General features: G+C 42.7%; 1 protein-coding gene across 1 annotated transcript in view; it reads right to left on the reverse strand.

The window, feature by feature from the left end:
• The window catches only part of tecta (tectorin alpha), a 117,369-nt gene that overhangs the window by 32,722 nt on the left and 68,215 nt on the right, over nt 1-16,432 (reverse strand). Inside the window, exons 15-17 of the mRNA XM_048615347.1 lie at nt 15,852-16,407; nt 7,525-8,114; nt 1,648-2,221 (exon numbers count right to left, since the gene is read on the reverse strand). Coding sequence (XP_048471304.1) covers nt 1,648-2,221; nt 7,525-8,114; nt 15,852-16,407 — 1,720 coding nt within the window. The remainder of the gene's footprint in view (nt 1-1,647; nt 2,222-7,524; nt 8,115-15,851; nt 16,408-16,432) is intronic.

Consider the following 16,432-nt stretch of genomic DNA (forward strand, 5'->3'; position numbering starts at 1 on the left):
GGGATCATGTTCAATTGGGCCAATGGGCTGAGGAGTGGCAGATGGAGTTTAATTTGGATAAATGTGAGGCATTGCATTTTGCTAAGATGAACAATGACAGGATTTACACAGTTAATGGTAGGGCCCTGGGTAATGTTGTAAAACAGAGAGACCTAGGGGTTCAGGTACATAGTTCATTGAACGTTGCATCCGACAGGTAGACAGAGTGGAAAAGAAGGCGTTTAGAAGTTGGGACTTCATGTTGAAGTTGCATAGGACGTTGGTGAGGCCACCTTTGGCGTACTGTGTACACTTCTGGTCACCCTGCTATAGGAAGGATATTATTAAATTGGAGAGGGTTTGGAAAAGACTTACAACTATGTTGCTGGGACTGGAGGGTTTGAGTAAGAAGGATAGGCTGGATAAGTTGAGACTTTTTTCACTGAATTATTGGAGGTTGAGGGTCGACGTTATAGAGGTTTGTAAAATCATGAGGGGCATAGATAAAGTGAATAGCAAGGGTTTTTCCCTAGGGTTGGGGAGTTCTAAGTGAGAGGGCATAATTTTAAAGTGAGAGGAGAAAGATTTAAAAGGGATCTGAGCAACAACTTTTTCACACAGAGGTGGTTTGTGTGTGGAAAGATGCATGTACAGTTACATTTAAAAGACATTTGGACAGGTACATGAATAGGAAAGGTTTAGAAGGATATAGGCCAAATGCAGGCAAATAGGACTAGTTTATTATGGGAAACTTGGTCAGCATGGATGAGTTGGACCAAAGGGTCTGTCTGCATGCTGTATGACTCTGTGACTCTATGAAACCCATGGATGAGGGAGGTAGAACCCCTCTGGACATTGGTCAACATTGCTTGGCAGTGATGCCCCAGTGGTAAATAGCTGAATAGCTTGTCACAACTCACTGAGTTTGGCATCCAAGGGCACTGGGAAAACTGAGCGCTGTGAGAATCTGGGGACAATCCGCCCCCAACAGCAGTTGAGGATCAAAGAACAACCCTGAAGAATCAGGCTCTGCTCAGTCTTCGCAAACATTCTCCAATGGAACTTACAAAACTGACACTATCAGATTGACCCTCGTAGCAAGCTGGGATCTGGGACACAGGGTGGTCAACAGATTTGAGGTGTAAATTAGTCAGGACCCAATTGACAGAGCAGGGTTTAATAACCTCCCAATTTGTATGGATTTGAAACTGCCACTCTATGTCACATAAAGAGTGGCATGGTTACCACCAAGAGGGGCAATTAAACTCCTCAGCTATCTGGCAAATTCAACCTCTGAGTTGCCCTAGATCCATCAGTAATTGTTTGTTGGACATTTTGAAGAGAGTGGGAAATAATAATCAAGCTAACGAGCACCTGGAAGGGAGGACAATGCTGTGCTGCCCTTTATTGCAAGGAAGCTTAAATATACCGTGAGGAAATTCTGTTGCAATTAAACAGGTGTTGTTGAGAAATTAAATAGAACATTATAAAGAATGCATCTAGAGCACTGTGCTCAGTTTTTGTTTCCGTATCTACATAAGGGTATGATTGACTTACACAGGGTGCTACGTAGATTCACAATTTACACATGCTACAAAACTCCAGGCACTGGCTGTGGGAGGATACATTGCTACAGACACTGAGTACCTGCTTTATTCAATAACTTACGGCAAAACGTGCTACTTCCCCAGTTAGCTTGTGTGACCTCGGCACCAAGGCAAGCATCTGCATATGCCTGCAGGGAGCTGCAAAGGGCTGTTATGTTCCCACCATTTAAACACATAGAATACAGGCAACTTCTGAAAAAGGGAGAAGGATTGACAGCTTCATGACAGTTGAGGAAGGAGCTGTTAGTGGGATCATTGATTATTCCACATAGAGAAATTCCTTGATACAAAATTAAATCCTCATTTGTACACACAATGTACAGCTCCTCACACTGGCCGTTGCATGTCATATCATCAGCAAATGTCTTCCAATTATCCACAAATTCTGCAGCATTTTCTGTCACCTTTCCATTGGCTTTACGGAAGTCATCTGTGGGATTACCATTAAAGTATCCACAGAGTCCACAGGTGTTGTTGTAGTAGGCAGTGGACAGTGTTAAATTCACACGATCCTCACTCGAATACAGGATTTGGAAACTGTTGTTTAATTCCACCATGGTATCATTTCCATTTCTGTAGATCTTCAATTTTCCAGATGAATGCATAAACGGCAAAGAAATCGCAAAGGCATTGACCTATAAACAGGACAGAAGGAGGCAATTTGGTCCATCATGTCTGTACCAGCTCTCTGAGCATTTGAACCGAGTGCCAATCTCCTGTCTTTTTCTTATCACCTTGCACATTATTTCTAACCAAATACTCATCCAATACCTCTTGACAACCTCAGTTGAACCTGCCTCCATTCCATTTCCAGGCAGTCTATTCACTGAGTTAAAAGTTGTTTTTCTCTCTCAACTTCAATTTGCATGGTGGCTCAGCGGTTAGCACTGCTGCCTCACAGCAACAGGCACCCCAGTTCAACACCACCCTTGGGCAACTGTCTGTGTGGAGTTTGCACACTCTCTCCACGTTTGCACGGGTTTCTTCCAGGTGCTCCGGTTTCCTCCCACGGTCCAAAGGCATGCAGATTAGGTGGATTGACCATGCTAAATTGCCCATAGTGCCCAGGGATGTGCAGGCTAGGTGGATTAGCCATGGGAAATGCAGAGTTACAGGGAATAGATAGGTAGGGGAGTTGGGTCCGGGTGGGATGCTGTTTGGGGGGTTGGCGTGGACTTGATGGGCCAATAGGCGTGCTATCACACTGTAGGGATTCTGTGATTCTTTTGCAAAATGCTTTAAAACTGTGCCTTTTGGTTCTTGATCCATTTACAAGTCAGAACAGTTACTCCTAATGCAGTCTGTCTAGGTCCTTCGTGATTTTGAAAACTTCTCTCAAATCTGGTCTTATTTACTGCTGTCCAAGTAAAACAGTCCCAATTCATCCAATCTTTCTTCGTAACTGAAGTTTCTCATCCCTGAACGATTCTCAAACTTTCTCTCCAATGACCCACATCCTGCCTAAAGTGAGGCGTTAGAATCGCACACGACACTCCATCTGAGGTCTGACCAGTGTCCTCTATAAGTTCATCATAACCTCTACAGCCCCAGTAATGAAGACTAGAATACTAATGCTTTAGTAATAACTCTCTACTTGTCCTGACACCCTTAATAATTTATGTATATGTACACCCAGGTCCTTCTGCTCCTGCACACCCTTTAGAATTGTACTCTTTGTCTATGTTCTTTGTACCAAAGTGTGTGACCTCACACTTCTCTTGTGTTGAACCTCATCTGCCATCTAGCCACCCACTCCACCAACTTGTCAATGTCCTTTTGATGTTCTAAAAACTACTTTCTAACCAACTTGTTCAAGGATGTTATTACATACCACTGGAACAGTGGGAATTGAACCCAAGCATCCTGGTTCAAAGTTGGGGATATTACCACTGCATTTTGCCTTTTGATGTACACTGTCCTCCTTACAGTTTACAATTCTCCCAAGTTTTATGTTCTTGCTTGGCCATTTCAGAAGGTAGTTAAGAGTCAGCCAGATTGCTGAGAGCCTGGAGTCATCTGTAGGTCAGACCAGGTGAGAATAGCAAATTTTCTTCCCTAAGGATATTAGATGTGTTTTTATAATACTTGTTTCATGGCTACAATTACTGAGACAAATCCCAAATATATTCACTGAATTTAAATTCAATCAGATGCTAGCTTAGGATTTGTACCAGTGCTGCATATTAGCAGCCCGGGCCTCTATTTCAATGATATTACCATTATTCCACTGCATTGTCTTTCCCCCATCTCTGCCTAGCTCACATTATAGACTGAAACTGTTAACTGGGCTCAAATCCATGGGAAACCAACTAGAGAACAGGCCATCTTAGATTTGGTATTACATAATGAGAAAGGAATAATTGACAATCTAGTTGTGCAAGGCCCCTTAGGAAAGAGTGACCATAATATGATAGAATTCTTCATTAAGATGGAAAATGACGTAGTTGATTTTGTGACTAGGATCTTGAATCTAAATCAAGGAAATTATGATGGTATGCTGACTATGAAAATTGATGATATTACTTAAAGGGCTGATGATGGATGGGCAATGGCAAACATTTAAAGGGCACATGGAGAAACTGTAACACTTGTTCATTTATGTCTGGCACAAAAATTAAAATGGGAAAGGTGGCCTGCCATAGCTGACAATGGAAATTAGGGATAGCATCAGATCCAAGAAAGGACATACAAATTGGCCAAAAAGAGCAACACGCATGAGGGTTGGGAGCAATTTAGATTTCAGCAAAGGAGGACAAAGAGATTATTTAAGAGAGGAATCAGAGTACAGAGTAAGCTTGCGGAAAATATACAAATTGATTGTTAAAGCTTCTATAGATATGCCATTGAGTTCAAAGTCCAACCAGTCCTCACTGACCATATATCCAAACTAAACTAGTCCCACCTTCCATTTGGCCAATATCCCTCCAAATCTTTCTGATTCATGAACTTATCCAAATGTCATTTAAATGTTGCAACTGTACCTGCATCCATCATTTCCTCTGGCAGTTCATTTCACACATGAACCACTCTGTGTATAAAAAAGTTGCCCCTCATGTCCTTTTTAAAATCTTTCTCCTCTCACCTTAAAAATATGCCCCCTAGTTTTGAACTCCTGCACCTTAACATGAATAACAAAAGTCTTTCCCTATCCATGTCCTTCATGATTTTACAAACTTTTATAAGGTCACCCCTCAACTTCCTACGCTTCAGTGAAAAAAGTCCCAGCCTATCCTTATAACTCAAGCCCTCCATTCCCATCAACATCCTGGTAAATCTTTTCTGAACCCGCTCCAGTTTAATAATATCCTTCCTATACCAGGGCCACTAGAACTTCACACAATACTCCAGAAGAAGCCTTACCAATGTGTGAAGAAAAATAGATTAGTGAAGACAAATGTAGATCCCTTAAAATCAGAAACAAGGGAAGTTCTAATGAGGAACAAAATTATGGTAGACCAATTAAATACCTTTTTTTGGTTTTGTCTCCGCAAAGGAGAACAGAAATAATGTTCCAAAATGTTGGGGAGATATGGAATGCAGTCAGTGTTAGTAAGGAAATGGGGAAACTGATGCAATGAAAAGCTGATAAATCCCCAGGTCTCAACAATACCACACAGAGTAGTTAAGGAAGAGGCATAGAAATAGTGGATGCATTGGTGGCCATCTTTTGATAGGTTTTGGAACAGCACCAACGAATTGGACGGTAACACTACTATTTAAAAAGGGTAGAGGGAAAACTGGGAATTATAGACCAGCAAGCCTGACACTGGTAGTGGATAAATGCTAGAGTCCATTATAAAAGATTTAATAGGGGAGGCGATGGCCTAGTGGTATTATTGCTGGACTGTTAATCCAGAGACCCAGATAACATTCTGGAGACCTGGGTTTGAATCCCGCCATGGCAGATGGTGGAATTTGAATTCAATAAAATATCTGGAATTAGCAATCTAGTGATGACCGTGAATCCATTGTCAATTGTCAGGAAAAACCCATCTGGTTCACTAATGTCCTTTAGGGAAGGAAACTGCCATCCTCACCTGGTCTGACCTACATACGACTCCAAACCCACAGCAATGTGATTTGACTCTTAACTGCCCTCTGGGCAATTAGGGATGGGCAATAAATGCTGCTGTAGCCAGCAACACCCTCATCCTGTGAACGAATAAAAAAAAAAACTGAACATTTGGAAAACTGTGGCATGATTGGACAGAATTAGCATAGATTTATAAAAGGGAATCATGATTGACAAATCTAGTGGAATTTTATTCGAATACAATTAATAGAGTTGATATGGGACAACCAGTGGATGTGGTTTATTTGGACTATTAGAAGGCTTTTTATAAAGTCATACATAAGAAATTAACGTAAAATTAAAGCATGTGGTACTGGGGGTATGTTCTGATGGAAAGAGAACTAGCTGGCAGCCAGGAAACAAAGAGCAGGAATAAATACAGAAATTGCTGTAAAATCTCAGCAGATCTTGCAGCATCTGTGAAAAAAAAAATTACAGTTAACGTTTTGGGTCCGGTGACCCTTTCTCAGAACTGTTCTTTTCCAGCTGAGCTTTTGCAGAAACTTCTGTTTTTGCTTCTGTTTTGCAACATCTGCTGTTCTTGCGGTTTTTAAAGAGCAGAAATAAACAGGTCTTTTTCTGAATGGTAGGCAGTGACTAGTGGGGTACTGCAGGGATCAGTGCTAGGACCCCAGCTATTCACAATATATACTCATGATTAAGATGACCAAACTAAACATAATATCTCCAAGTTGGCAGATGACATAAGAATAGGTGGGTGGATAATCTGTGAAGAGGATGCAGAAGAGATGCTTCAGTGTGATTTGGACAAGTTGAGTAAGTGGGCAAATATATGGCAGATGAAGTATATGTGGATACATTTGAGGTTGTCCACTCTATGAGCATAAACAGGAAGGCAGATTATTATCCGAATGGTGACAGATTGAGAAAAGGGGAACTGCAATGAGACCAGTGTGTCCTTGTACATCAATTGCTGAAAGTAAACAGGCAGGTTCAACATGCGATGAAGAAGGCAAATGGTACTTTTGCCTTCATAGCAAGAGGATTTGAGTACAGAAGTAGGGATGTCTTGCTGCAATCGTACAGAACCTCGATGAGATTACATCTGGAATGTTGTGTGCAGTTTTGATCTCCCTAGCAAAGGAAGGATGTTCTGGTTATGGAGTGTGTGCAATGAAGGTTTACCAGACTGATTCCTGGATGGCAGGATTGATGTATGAAGAGAGGCTGGAGCAGTTAGGACTATATTCACTGGAGTTTAGAAGAATGAGGGGGTCTCAAAGTAACCTATAAAACTCTTACAGGACTGGACAGGGTATTAGCAGGAAGGACATTCCAAATGACTGAGGAATCCAGAAACAGGGATCAAGGATATGGGATAGGCCATTTAGGAGTGATATGTGGAGAATTTTTTTCATTCACAGAGTAGTAACTCTGATATGTCCTAGATCTTGCAGTATAATATTCTGGTCAATCCTTCACCCCTCAATGTAATATTTTGATACATCCCTCACTGTATATCTCCTATAACCTTGGCTGTGAATGCTCCAGCATCTCACACTGCAATATTCACTTTCTATTGCATTACAATGCTTGGTAGAGTGTTTCAGATTGTTTTTAGTGCTGAGTATGGTGTGTATCAGAGTGTGTTACTGAGGGATCTATCAGACAATGTTACAGATGAGGGTATAGAGCATATCAATGTGTTATAGTGAAGGATATAGAGTACATATCAATGTTTGAAGGTATGAGTAGGTTAGTGTTACAGTGAGGACTGTGGAAAAAGATATATTAGAGACTTCTGCTGCAAATATTGAAGATATGGTAATATTGTAAAATGAAAGGAAGTGGATGTATCAGAGAGTTACATTATTGAATATGTGATGATATTTTCTAGGTTCTTACCTTGATGATGTTTTCACTGTCTCCAATCTTTATTTCATGATCAGGGAATTTTATAGTCAGTGATTTTATCCAAGAACCATTAACCATTTTCTTTCTTCCTAGTTTGATTTCGAAATGAGACAGATTGTAACTGTTTGAGCCACAGATTTTGAGCAGGGTGTACGCATATTCATCCCGGAAATCAAACGAAGCACCATCGAATGTTTGTACCCTGTTATTGCGTGAGACTGTACACACAGCTGCTCTCTTGGGATAGCACCCTCGGATCCCATTCTCCACAAGACAGAATTCTCCTTTTGAGCAAGTTTCATTTATACAGAGCACCTCCCCAGGACCCTCACACAGGCACTGTAGGGTGCAGTCATCATTTGCCCAGAACTTTGTTTTGAAGGAATAATATCGCTCATGGAATTCACAGCCACACTCTTCAAGTGGAACACAGTTACTACCACTGAGTACATAGCCTGCATCACACTGACAACCCTCGGTGCAGGGCCTGGTACAGTACAAAGGAGAAATCAGGTCAGTGCAGGTAGCTGGACAGCTGCTGGTACACACCTCATAGTGGCTCCGCTCTGGGCAGGGTAAGGCTGAAAGAAGAAACAAAATGATTACTCCTAGTAAAACAATCTCTGCCTATGGCAATTTGGAATGCCAGGTATCCCCATTATAATTTATTAAAAGTGGTGGATGGTCTCAGGATCCCAAAGGCAATAAGTGCATTGCCAGTGTCATGGTGTGTCACCAGTTAAACATTTTGGGATACTCTTGACCTCAAATGGTAATTTGACTCAATCCCAGGTATGTTTAGAAATACACACAAAATAAGTTACACATTGAATCAGGTGAAATACTTGTGACACAGGTTTACCCTCCATGTATTCGAATCACTGAAGCTAAGAAGTGATGGTAGAAGGGCTAGCACTGTCAAACAACTCACTCACGCCATGAACAACTCTGTCCCAGCACCACCACTCTCCACCAGCTCTCCTTCGCAGCTTACCCATATTTTGCTTAATTTCTAATTGACAGTAACTGCTCAAATTCTCCCACTGATTGTCTGAGATCATTGAGATGTTTTGCATGTGTTATTAGGGAGAGTTTAAACTAAGTTGGCAGGGTTGTGGGTCCCAGAAGACAAATATCAGCGAGGAACACCAAGCCTCACAAAATACTGGGAGAAGCAGATGGCAGTTGAATAAGAAAAAGTAAATTGATAGATGGGGTCAGAGTAAGGGAGAAAATAATAAAGTCTAATTCAGGGTTATTGAGCATGCATGTGAAGGCACCAAGTGTGGTAAATAAGAGAGTGAGTTCCTGGCACAGATTGCCAGGTGGAAATATGATGTTATGGTAATAACAGAGACCTAGTTAAGAAGAAAGAACATGACAGTGTGAAGTGATTCATTTTGGAAGGTCGAATTTAAATGTAGAATACAGGGTTAATGGCAGGATTCTCGGCAGTGTGGAGGAACAGAGGGATCTTGGGGTCCATGTCCATAGATCCATCAAAGTGGCGAACCAAGTTGATAGGGTTGTAAAGAAGGCGTATGGTGTGTTGGCTTTCATTGGCAGGGGAATTGAGTTTAAGAGCCATGAGGTTATGCTGCAGCTCTATAAAACTCTGGTTAGACCACACTTGGAATACTGTGTTCAGTTCTGGTCACCTCATTACAGGAAAGATGTGGAAGCTTTAGAGAGGGTGCAGAGGAGATTTACCAGGATGCTGCCTGGACTGGAGGGCAGGTCTTATGAGGAAAGGTTGAGGGAGCTCAGGCTTTTTTCATTGGAGTGAAGAAGGATGAGAGGTGACTTGATAGAGGTTTAAGATGATGAGAGGCATAGATAGAGTGGTTAGTCAGAGACTTTTTCCCAGGGTGGAAATGACTATTACAAGGGGACATAATTTTAAGGTGATTTGAGGAAGGTATAGGGGAGATGTCAGAGGTAGGTTCTTCACACAGAGTGGTGGTTGTGTGGAATGCGCTGCCAGCAGTGGTAGTGGAGTCAGATACTTTAAGAGTCTTTTAAGCAACTCTTGGATAGGCACATGGAGGATAGTAAAATGTAGGGTATGCAGGGTAGATTGATCTTAGTAGCATAATAGGTCGGCACAACATCGTGGGCCGAAGGGCCTGTACCATGCTGTACTGTTCTATGTTCTATGACAGATTGTTAAATATTCCTGGATACAAAGTGTTCAGAATGATAGAAAAAGGAGGAGGGGTGGCAGTACTGGTGAGGAGAGCAATGCAGCTAGAAGAGAAGTGTTCAAGGACAGAATCCATTTGGCTACAGATGAAGATTAATAAATGGGGAAATTCCATTGCTCAGTGTAATCTATAGGCCATCAACCAATGAGGAGGATGTTGAAAAATTTGTAACAAAATTACAAAAAGTGTTTTCAGGACAATTTCCTGCAGTGGTATGTTTCCAGCTCAATGAGTATGGGAGCACTGCTAGACCAGCTTCTTGGGATTGAGGTGGACCAAATACATCAAGTGTCAATCAGATAACATTTAACAGATAGTGATTACTGTATTAGTAAGTTTTTGCTGACTATGGAAAAGGACAAAGAACAACCTAGAGTAAGAATAATTAACAGGCGGCACAGTGGTTAGCACTGCTGTCTCACAGCAACAGGGACCCGGGTCCAATTCCACCCTCAGGCAACTGTCTGTGTGGAGTTTGCACATTCTCCCCGTGTCTGCATGGGTTTCCATCAGGTGCTCCAGTTTCCTTCCACAGTCCAAAGATGTGCAGGTTAGGTGGATTGGCCATGCTAAATTGCCCATTATGTTCAGGGATGTATAAGTTAGGTGTGTTAGCCACAGGAAATGTAGGGTTACAAGAGAGATGGGTCTGAGATGCTGTTTGGAGGGGCTGCGTGGACTTGTTGGGCCAGATGGCCTATTTCCACACTGTAGGGATTCTGTGAAAAAACTGCAGGAAAGCCAGGTGCAATCGGGTACGAATGATTCTGGGTTGAATAAACTGGAGTCAAAAGCTGACAGAAAAACTGACTATCTTCAAAGAAAGAATAATTCAGGTACAGTTAAAGAAATATTCCCTTAAAAGGGAAAGGTAGGGCATAGAGCTCCCTGGGTGACAACAGAGACTGAAATTAATATAAAGGAGAAAACGTGTCAAAGATAAAATAACAGTGTCAGTGGAAAGTACAATTGAAGATCAGAGTGAATATTGAATGTTCAAAGGGATAGTGATAAAGAAAACAAGAAAAACAAATAGAAAGAATGAAAAGACACTGTCAGCTAATATAAAAATGAATTATGAAGTCTTCTGTAGGTAGCTAAATAGTAAAAGGAAGAATGGGGCTGATTAAGGATCAAAAAAGGATTTATGCATGGAGTCAGAGGGCATAGCTAAGGTATTAAATATATAAAAACTGAAAGAACTGCAGATGCTGTAACTCAGAAACAAAAACAGAAGTTTCTGGAAAAGCTCAGCAGGTCTAGCAGCATCTGTGAATATAAGTCAGAGTTAACGTTTTGGGTCTGGTGACCCTTCCTCAGAACTGTGTTATTAAATTTATATGTTGTATCTGTCTTCACTAAGAAAGAAGATGTTTCGCAGGACATGGGAAAGAGAAGGAAATTCACCATGAGAAGGGCTGATAATTTAGAAAAAAATCAGAAGATATTGGATAGGCTGTCGGTACTTAAAACTGATAAGGAACCAGGACCGGAGGGGATACATCCAAGAATATTGAACAAAGTTAGGGTGGAAATTGTGGAGGCGCTGGCCATAATTTTTCAGTTTTTCTAATACTCGGGATTGGAAAATTGCAAACATCACAAATAAAAAAGGTTATAAAGGTTACCTCAGCACTTACAGGCTAGCCATTTTAACTTCAGTGGCAGAGAACCTTCTCGAAACAATAATTCTGAATAAAATTAATAGCTGCATAGACAAATGCATGTTAACTGCGGATTTCTTAAGGGGAAATTCTGTTTAACCTTCTGGAATTTTTTAAGGAGACAACAGAAAGAATTTGTGTAGGTAATGCTTTTGCTGTGGTCTATTTGAATTTCAAAAAGGCATTTGATAAAGTATCCCATAAGGGAATCGTGATCAAATTTATAGCTCATGGAACAAAAGGGACAACAGCTTCATTAATTTAAAATTAGATGACTGATGACAGGAAATAGAATAAGTCTTAAAAGATGCTTCTTGGGCTGGAGGGAGGTTTGGAGTGGAGTTCGTCAGAGGTCAGACTTGAGACCCTTGCTTTCCCTGTCATACTGTATGAATGACCTAGATCCTGTTGTATAGTTTCAAAATTTGCAGATAATGCAAAATGTGGAAGCATTACGAACCAAAAGCAGGAAAGTGTAGAAATTCAACAGGACACAGACAGGTTTGTGCAGTGGGTGGATAGGTAGCAGATGAGGTTCAATGCGGAGAAAAGACAGAGGTGACACAGTTTGATAGGAAGAACATGGAGAGACAATATAAAATGTAGGTATAACTCTAAAAAGGAAGTGCAAGAGCAGAAAGACTTGGGTGCATGTTTGCAGAAGTCATTGAAGGTGACAGAGCCTACCCCTCCCTCACTGCCATTCCCTCTGTTGTACTCTCTAGGTATTTGCTCCTCATACACTCACATTTTCCAGGTACAGGCCACTGATTGGCACTGTCTCCAGTCCCTCTCTTCCCTACTCTCCCCATAATCTCATCTCATTCCCATTTCTCAGTTGTCTCACTCCACCCCATTTAACTGCATCATATAAATAATTTTTTAATCTCATTTCTCCTCTGTCTTTCCCTTACCCCCTTTTCCCTATCCAATCCTCAGCCCTCTTTGTTTTCTCCTTGCCTTTTCATTCTCCTTAACTTATGCATCCTACCTTTTTTTTGGTTCACTCCTCCCCTCACCTCCTCTTACTTGTCTCCCTTTCTTATGGAGTCATAGAGTCATCGAGATGTACATCATAGAGACAGAACCTTTGGTCTAACTTGTCCATGCCAACCAGGTATCCTAAATTAATCCAGTCCCATTTGCAAGCATTTGGCCCATATCTCTCTAAAACTTTCCTATTCATATACCCATCCAGATGCCTTTTAAACGTAACTACACCAGCCTCCGCCACTTCCTCTGGCAGCTCATTCTATACACTCACCAACCTCTGTGTGAAAAAGTTGCCCCTTAGGTCCCTTTTAAATCTTTCCCCCTCACCTTAAACCTATGCCCTCTAGTTTTGGACTCCCCTACCCTGGGGAAAAGACGTTGAATATTCACCCTATTTGTGCCCCTCATGATTTTATAAACCTCAGTAATGTCACGCCACAGCCTCTGACGCTCCAGGGAAAATAGCCCCAGACTATTCAGCCTCTCCCTTTAGCTCAAAAGCTCAAACCCTCCAATCCTGGCAGCATCTTTGTAAATCTTTTCAGAACCCTTTCTAGTTTCATAATATCTTTCCTACAGCAGGGAGACCAGAATTGAACACAGTGTTCCAAGAGTGGCCTAATTAGTGAAGTTGGGTGGACTATTTGTGAATTAGAAGGCAGGATATTAGAATTTGTAAAAATGATTGGGGGGTGGGGGGGGTGGCGGTGGGAGGGAAGAGTACATGGTCCCTTTAAGATGTGATGTGTTTTTCTAACTTGGAGATTAAAAAAAAAGTGTGTGCAAGCAACTGCAGATGCACAGAAAGTATTTATCAATTGGGTGTGTGGTTGGCAACCTAGACTTGTTTTGATGTTAAGGAAACCAGCCTGAATATCAGCCAATTTAAACCAGGCCCTTGATACCAAAACCCAATTAAATTTAAATCTAGGACCAATCCTATTATAAGAAAATTGACAGGTTAAAGGGTATTTAAGAAAAAGGTTTTTGAAAATCAGTGAGAGTGAACTGTGTCGGAAGAGTAAAACTCAGGCTCCCACAGAAATCTTTGAGCTCTCTGATTAAGCACCATCTAGAAGGTACCATAGCACTCTTAGCTAATATTCCTTACATAAGGATTCGATGATGAAAGAATTCCTGACTGAAGAATAGCGGAAAAGGCATTGAACATTCTGGAAGATGCACCCTAACTGTAATTTTGAGAGTCTAAGTTTTAATTTATTTTTATTACTTTGGTTTATATAAGTGGGATTTATTGGAATGGCATACCATTAGAATTTTGTTCTGTTTGGGAATAGTTAGGTTTGTTAGTAAGTGTGTTAATTTGTTCACTGTTAGAGTTAGATAAATAAATTGTTACTTGTTGATTATGAAGTGAGTATCTGGATTGGGAGGTGAAAGGCAGTTTATACCATTTTCCCGTTTCCTTTAGCCGATTACGAGGTGAGGCTAGCTTCTCAGGGTGTTTTGGTTTTAATTATCAGAGGGGTTCAACCTCCTCCCACTAACACCAAACCAATGTCCTGTACAGCCGCAACTCCTATACTCAATACACTGACCAATGAAGGCAAGCATGCCAAATGCCTTCTTCACTATCCTGTCTATCTAGGACTCCACTTTCAAGGAACTATGAACCTGCACTCCAAGATGTTTATTTGGTAACATTCCCCAGGACCTTACCATTAAGTGCATTTAGTCCTGGCCCTGATTTGCTTCTCCTGCACCCTTTATCCTTAGTTTCTAACCTTTCCTTAACTCTATTTGCAATGGTACCTGGCACTGAGCATCTTCAGAATGTTATAAGAAGATCTGGGTAACAAATTCAAGACAAGTAACCAAAAGATAATATTGACGAATGATGATAAAAACTGAAAAATCAATGGAGAAGATGGGAACTCAAAAGGTGGACGTGTCCGGTAGGGAATTAGCAGATGAAGCACAAGAAGTGCCATGGACTTATCCAAAACAAACTTGGAACGTACATTGACTTCGCTAACAACTTCTACCCTACTCTCAAATTCACATGGTCTATCTCAGACACCTCCCTCCCCTTTCTTGACCTCTCCATTTCCATTTCTGGTGACAGTTTATGGACCGACATTTACTTTAAATCCACAGACTCCCATAGCTAACGAGACTACACCTCCTCCCACCCTATATCCTGCAAAAACTCAATCCCATTTTCCCAATTCCTCGGCCTCTGTCGCATCTGCTCTGACAAGGAGATGTTCCATGCCCAAGTGTCCCGGATGTCCTCCTTTTTCAAACAATGTCCTTTTCACCCCATGTAATCCAGACAGCCCTCCACTGTGCTCCTGTATTCCCTGTTCCGCAGGTCTAAACCACCCCCTGCCTCCAAACTTAATAAAGATAGGGTCCCCCTTGTCCTCACTTACTGCCCCACCAGCCTCCACATCCAATGTATCATCCTCAAACACTTCTGCCAACTGCAATTAGACCCCACCACCCAGAACATCTTCCATTCCCCACCCATCTCTGCTTTCCACAAGGACCATTCCCTTCGCCACCCCTTAGTTCACACCACACTCCCCACCAACTGCTCCAGCATCCCCCCCCCCCCTTCCCGGTACCTCCCCCGTAAATCTAAAAGGTGCAACACCTGCCTACACCCCACCTCCCTCACCTCCATCCAGGGCCCTAAACAGTCCTTCCAGGTGAGACAGAGATTCATCTGCATCTCGTCCAACCCAGTCTATTGCATCTGGTGCTCCTGATGTGGTCTTCTCTGCATCGGTGAGACCAAATGTGGACTAGGTGACCGTTTCACCGAGCATCTTTGCCTGGCCCATAACGGCCAACCTAACCTCCCGGTCTCTGCCCAATTCAACCACCCCCACTCCCCCTCTGACATGTCCATTCTCAGCCTCCTCCCATGTTGCAGTGCTTCAGAACATAAATTTGAGGAACAACACTTTATCTTCTGCCTGGGCACATTACAGCCCAGAGGACTCAACACGGAATTCTCCAATTTCAAATAACCTTCCTACCCATCCCCCGCTCCTTTTCCAGCCCTACCTCCTCCCTTCCATTCCACCTTCTCACCCTCCCTTCCAGCCACCTACTGGATTCATCCCTCCCATTCACCAAACAGGAACTACCTACTAGGGGTGCCTTTATCTGCAGCTCCCCTATCCCCACATTCAGTCCTGAAGGAGGGTGATACCCTTCTTCCCTCCAGATGCTGCCTGGTTTGCGGTGTTCTTCCAGCCTTCTGTCTACCCTGGATTCCAGCATCTGCAGGGTTTTTTTTTGTCTCTAATCATAGAATTTATTTTAGTTACAATGCCGTTCTTCAGCTGATGAAAGTCATTCTCCGCCTCGAGCCAGTGGATACCAGGAGAAATGGAAACATGTTTCAAACCGGAGGAAAAGTTTAAACCGGGTCAAAAACACACATTCTCCGTCAAACCTCCCGCCCCCGTTTCCCGAGTCTTACCGCAGAAAGTGTGGGTTCTCCAGCGGCCGATGGTGATCCCTGCGACCTGGCAGCTGAGGGCATAGGCCTGAATGGCCTGGCACAGGATGTTGCTGAAGTTGTCTGCGTTGGCACACAGGTCATACACACAGCTGCTGATGAAGCTGCTCGGGTCCAGCAGAGTGCGACAGTCCCGGAAAGGTCCATCGGTTTGGTTGATGAGGCCGCAGTATTGGTTGGTGGAGAAGGTAGACTCGGAATGCGGGCTACAGCTGCTGCAGTTCGGGGCACAGCCGTGATGGCAGAACCTGCCAGAACTGCCCAGCTCTGCCACTGATTCCGAGGGCATTCCCCCCGGGAGCAGGTTGTCGTCTCCGGGATAGTTGTTGAAGTTGCCGCACAGGCCGCAGGTGTTGTTCCGGTAGGAGCTGGGCACCGAGATCGATGCGTAATGTTCCCCGTCAAAGGTCAGGAACAAACCGAAATCCGTCTCCAGGGCAGTGGCCAGGCCGCTGCGGAAAACCTTCACCGCCCCCATCTGCAACTGCACAGGCAAAGTCAGCCGGACACTGTCTACCTGGGGAGGGGGGCAGAGAGAGGGT

This window comes from Rhincodon typus, chromosome 32 (genome assembly GCF_021869965.1).
Source record: "Rhincodon typus isolate 14 chromosome 32, sRhiTyp1.1, whole genome shotgun sequence".
Classification (NCBI taxonomy): Eukaryota; Metazoa; Chordata; class Chondrichthyes; order Orectolobiformes; family Rhincodontidae; genus Rhincodon; species Rhincodon typus.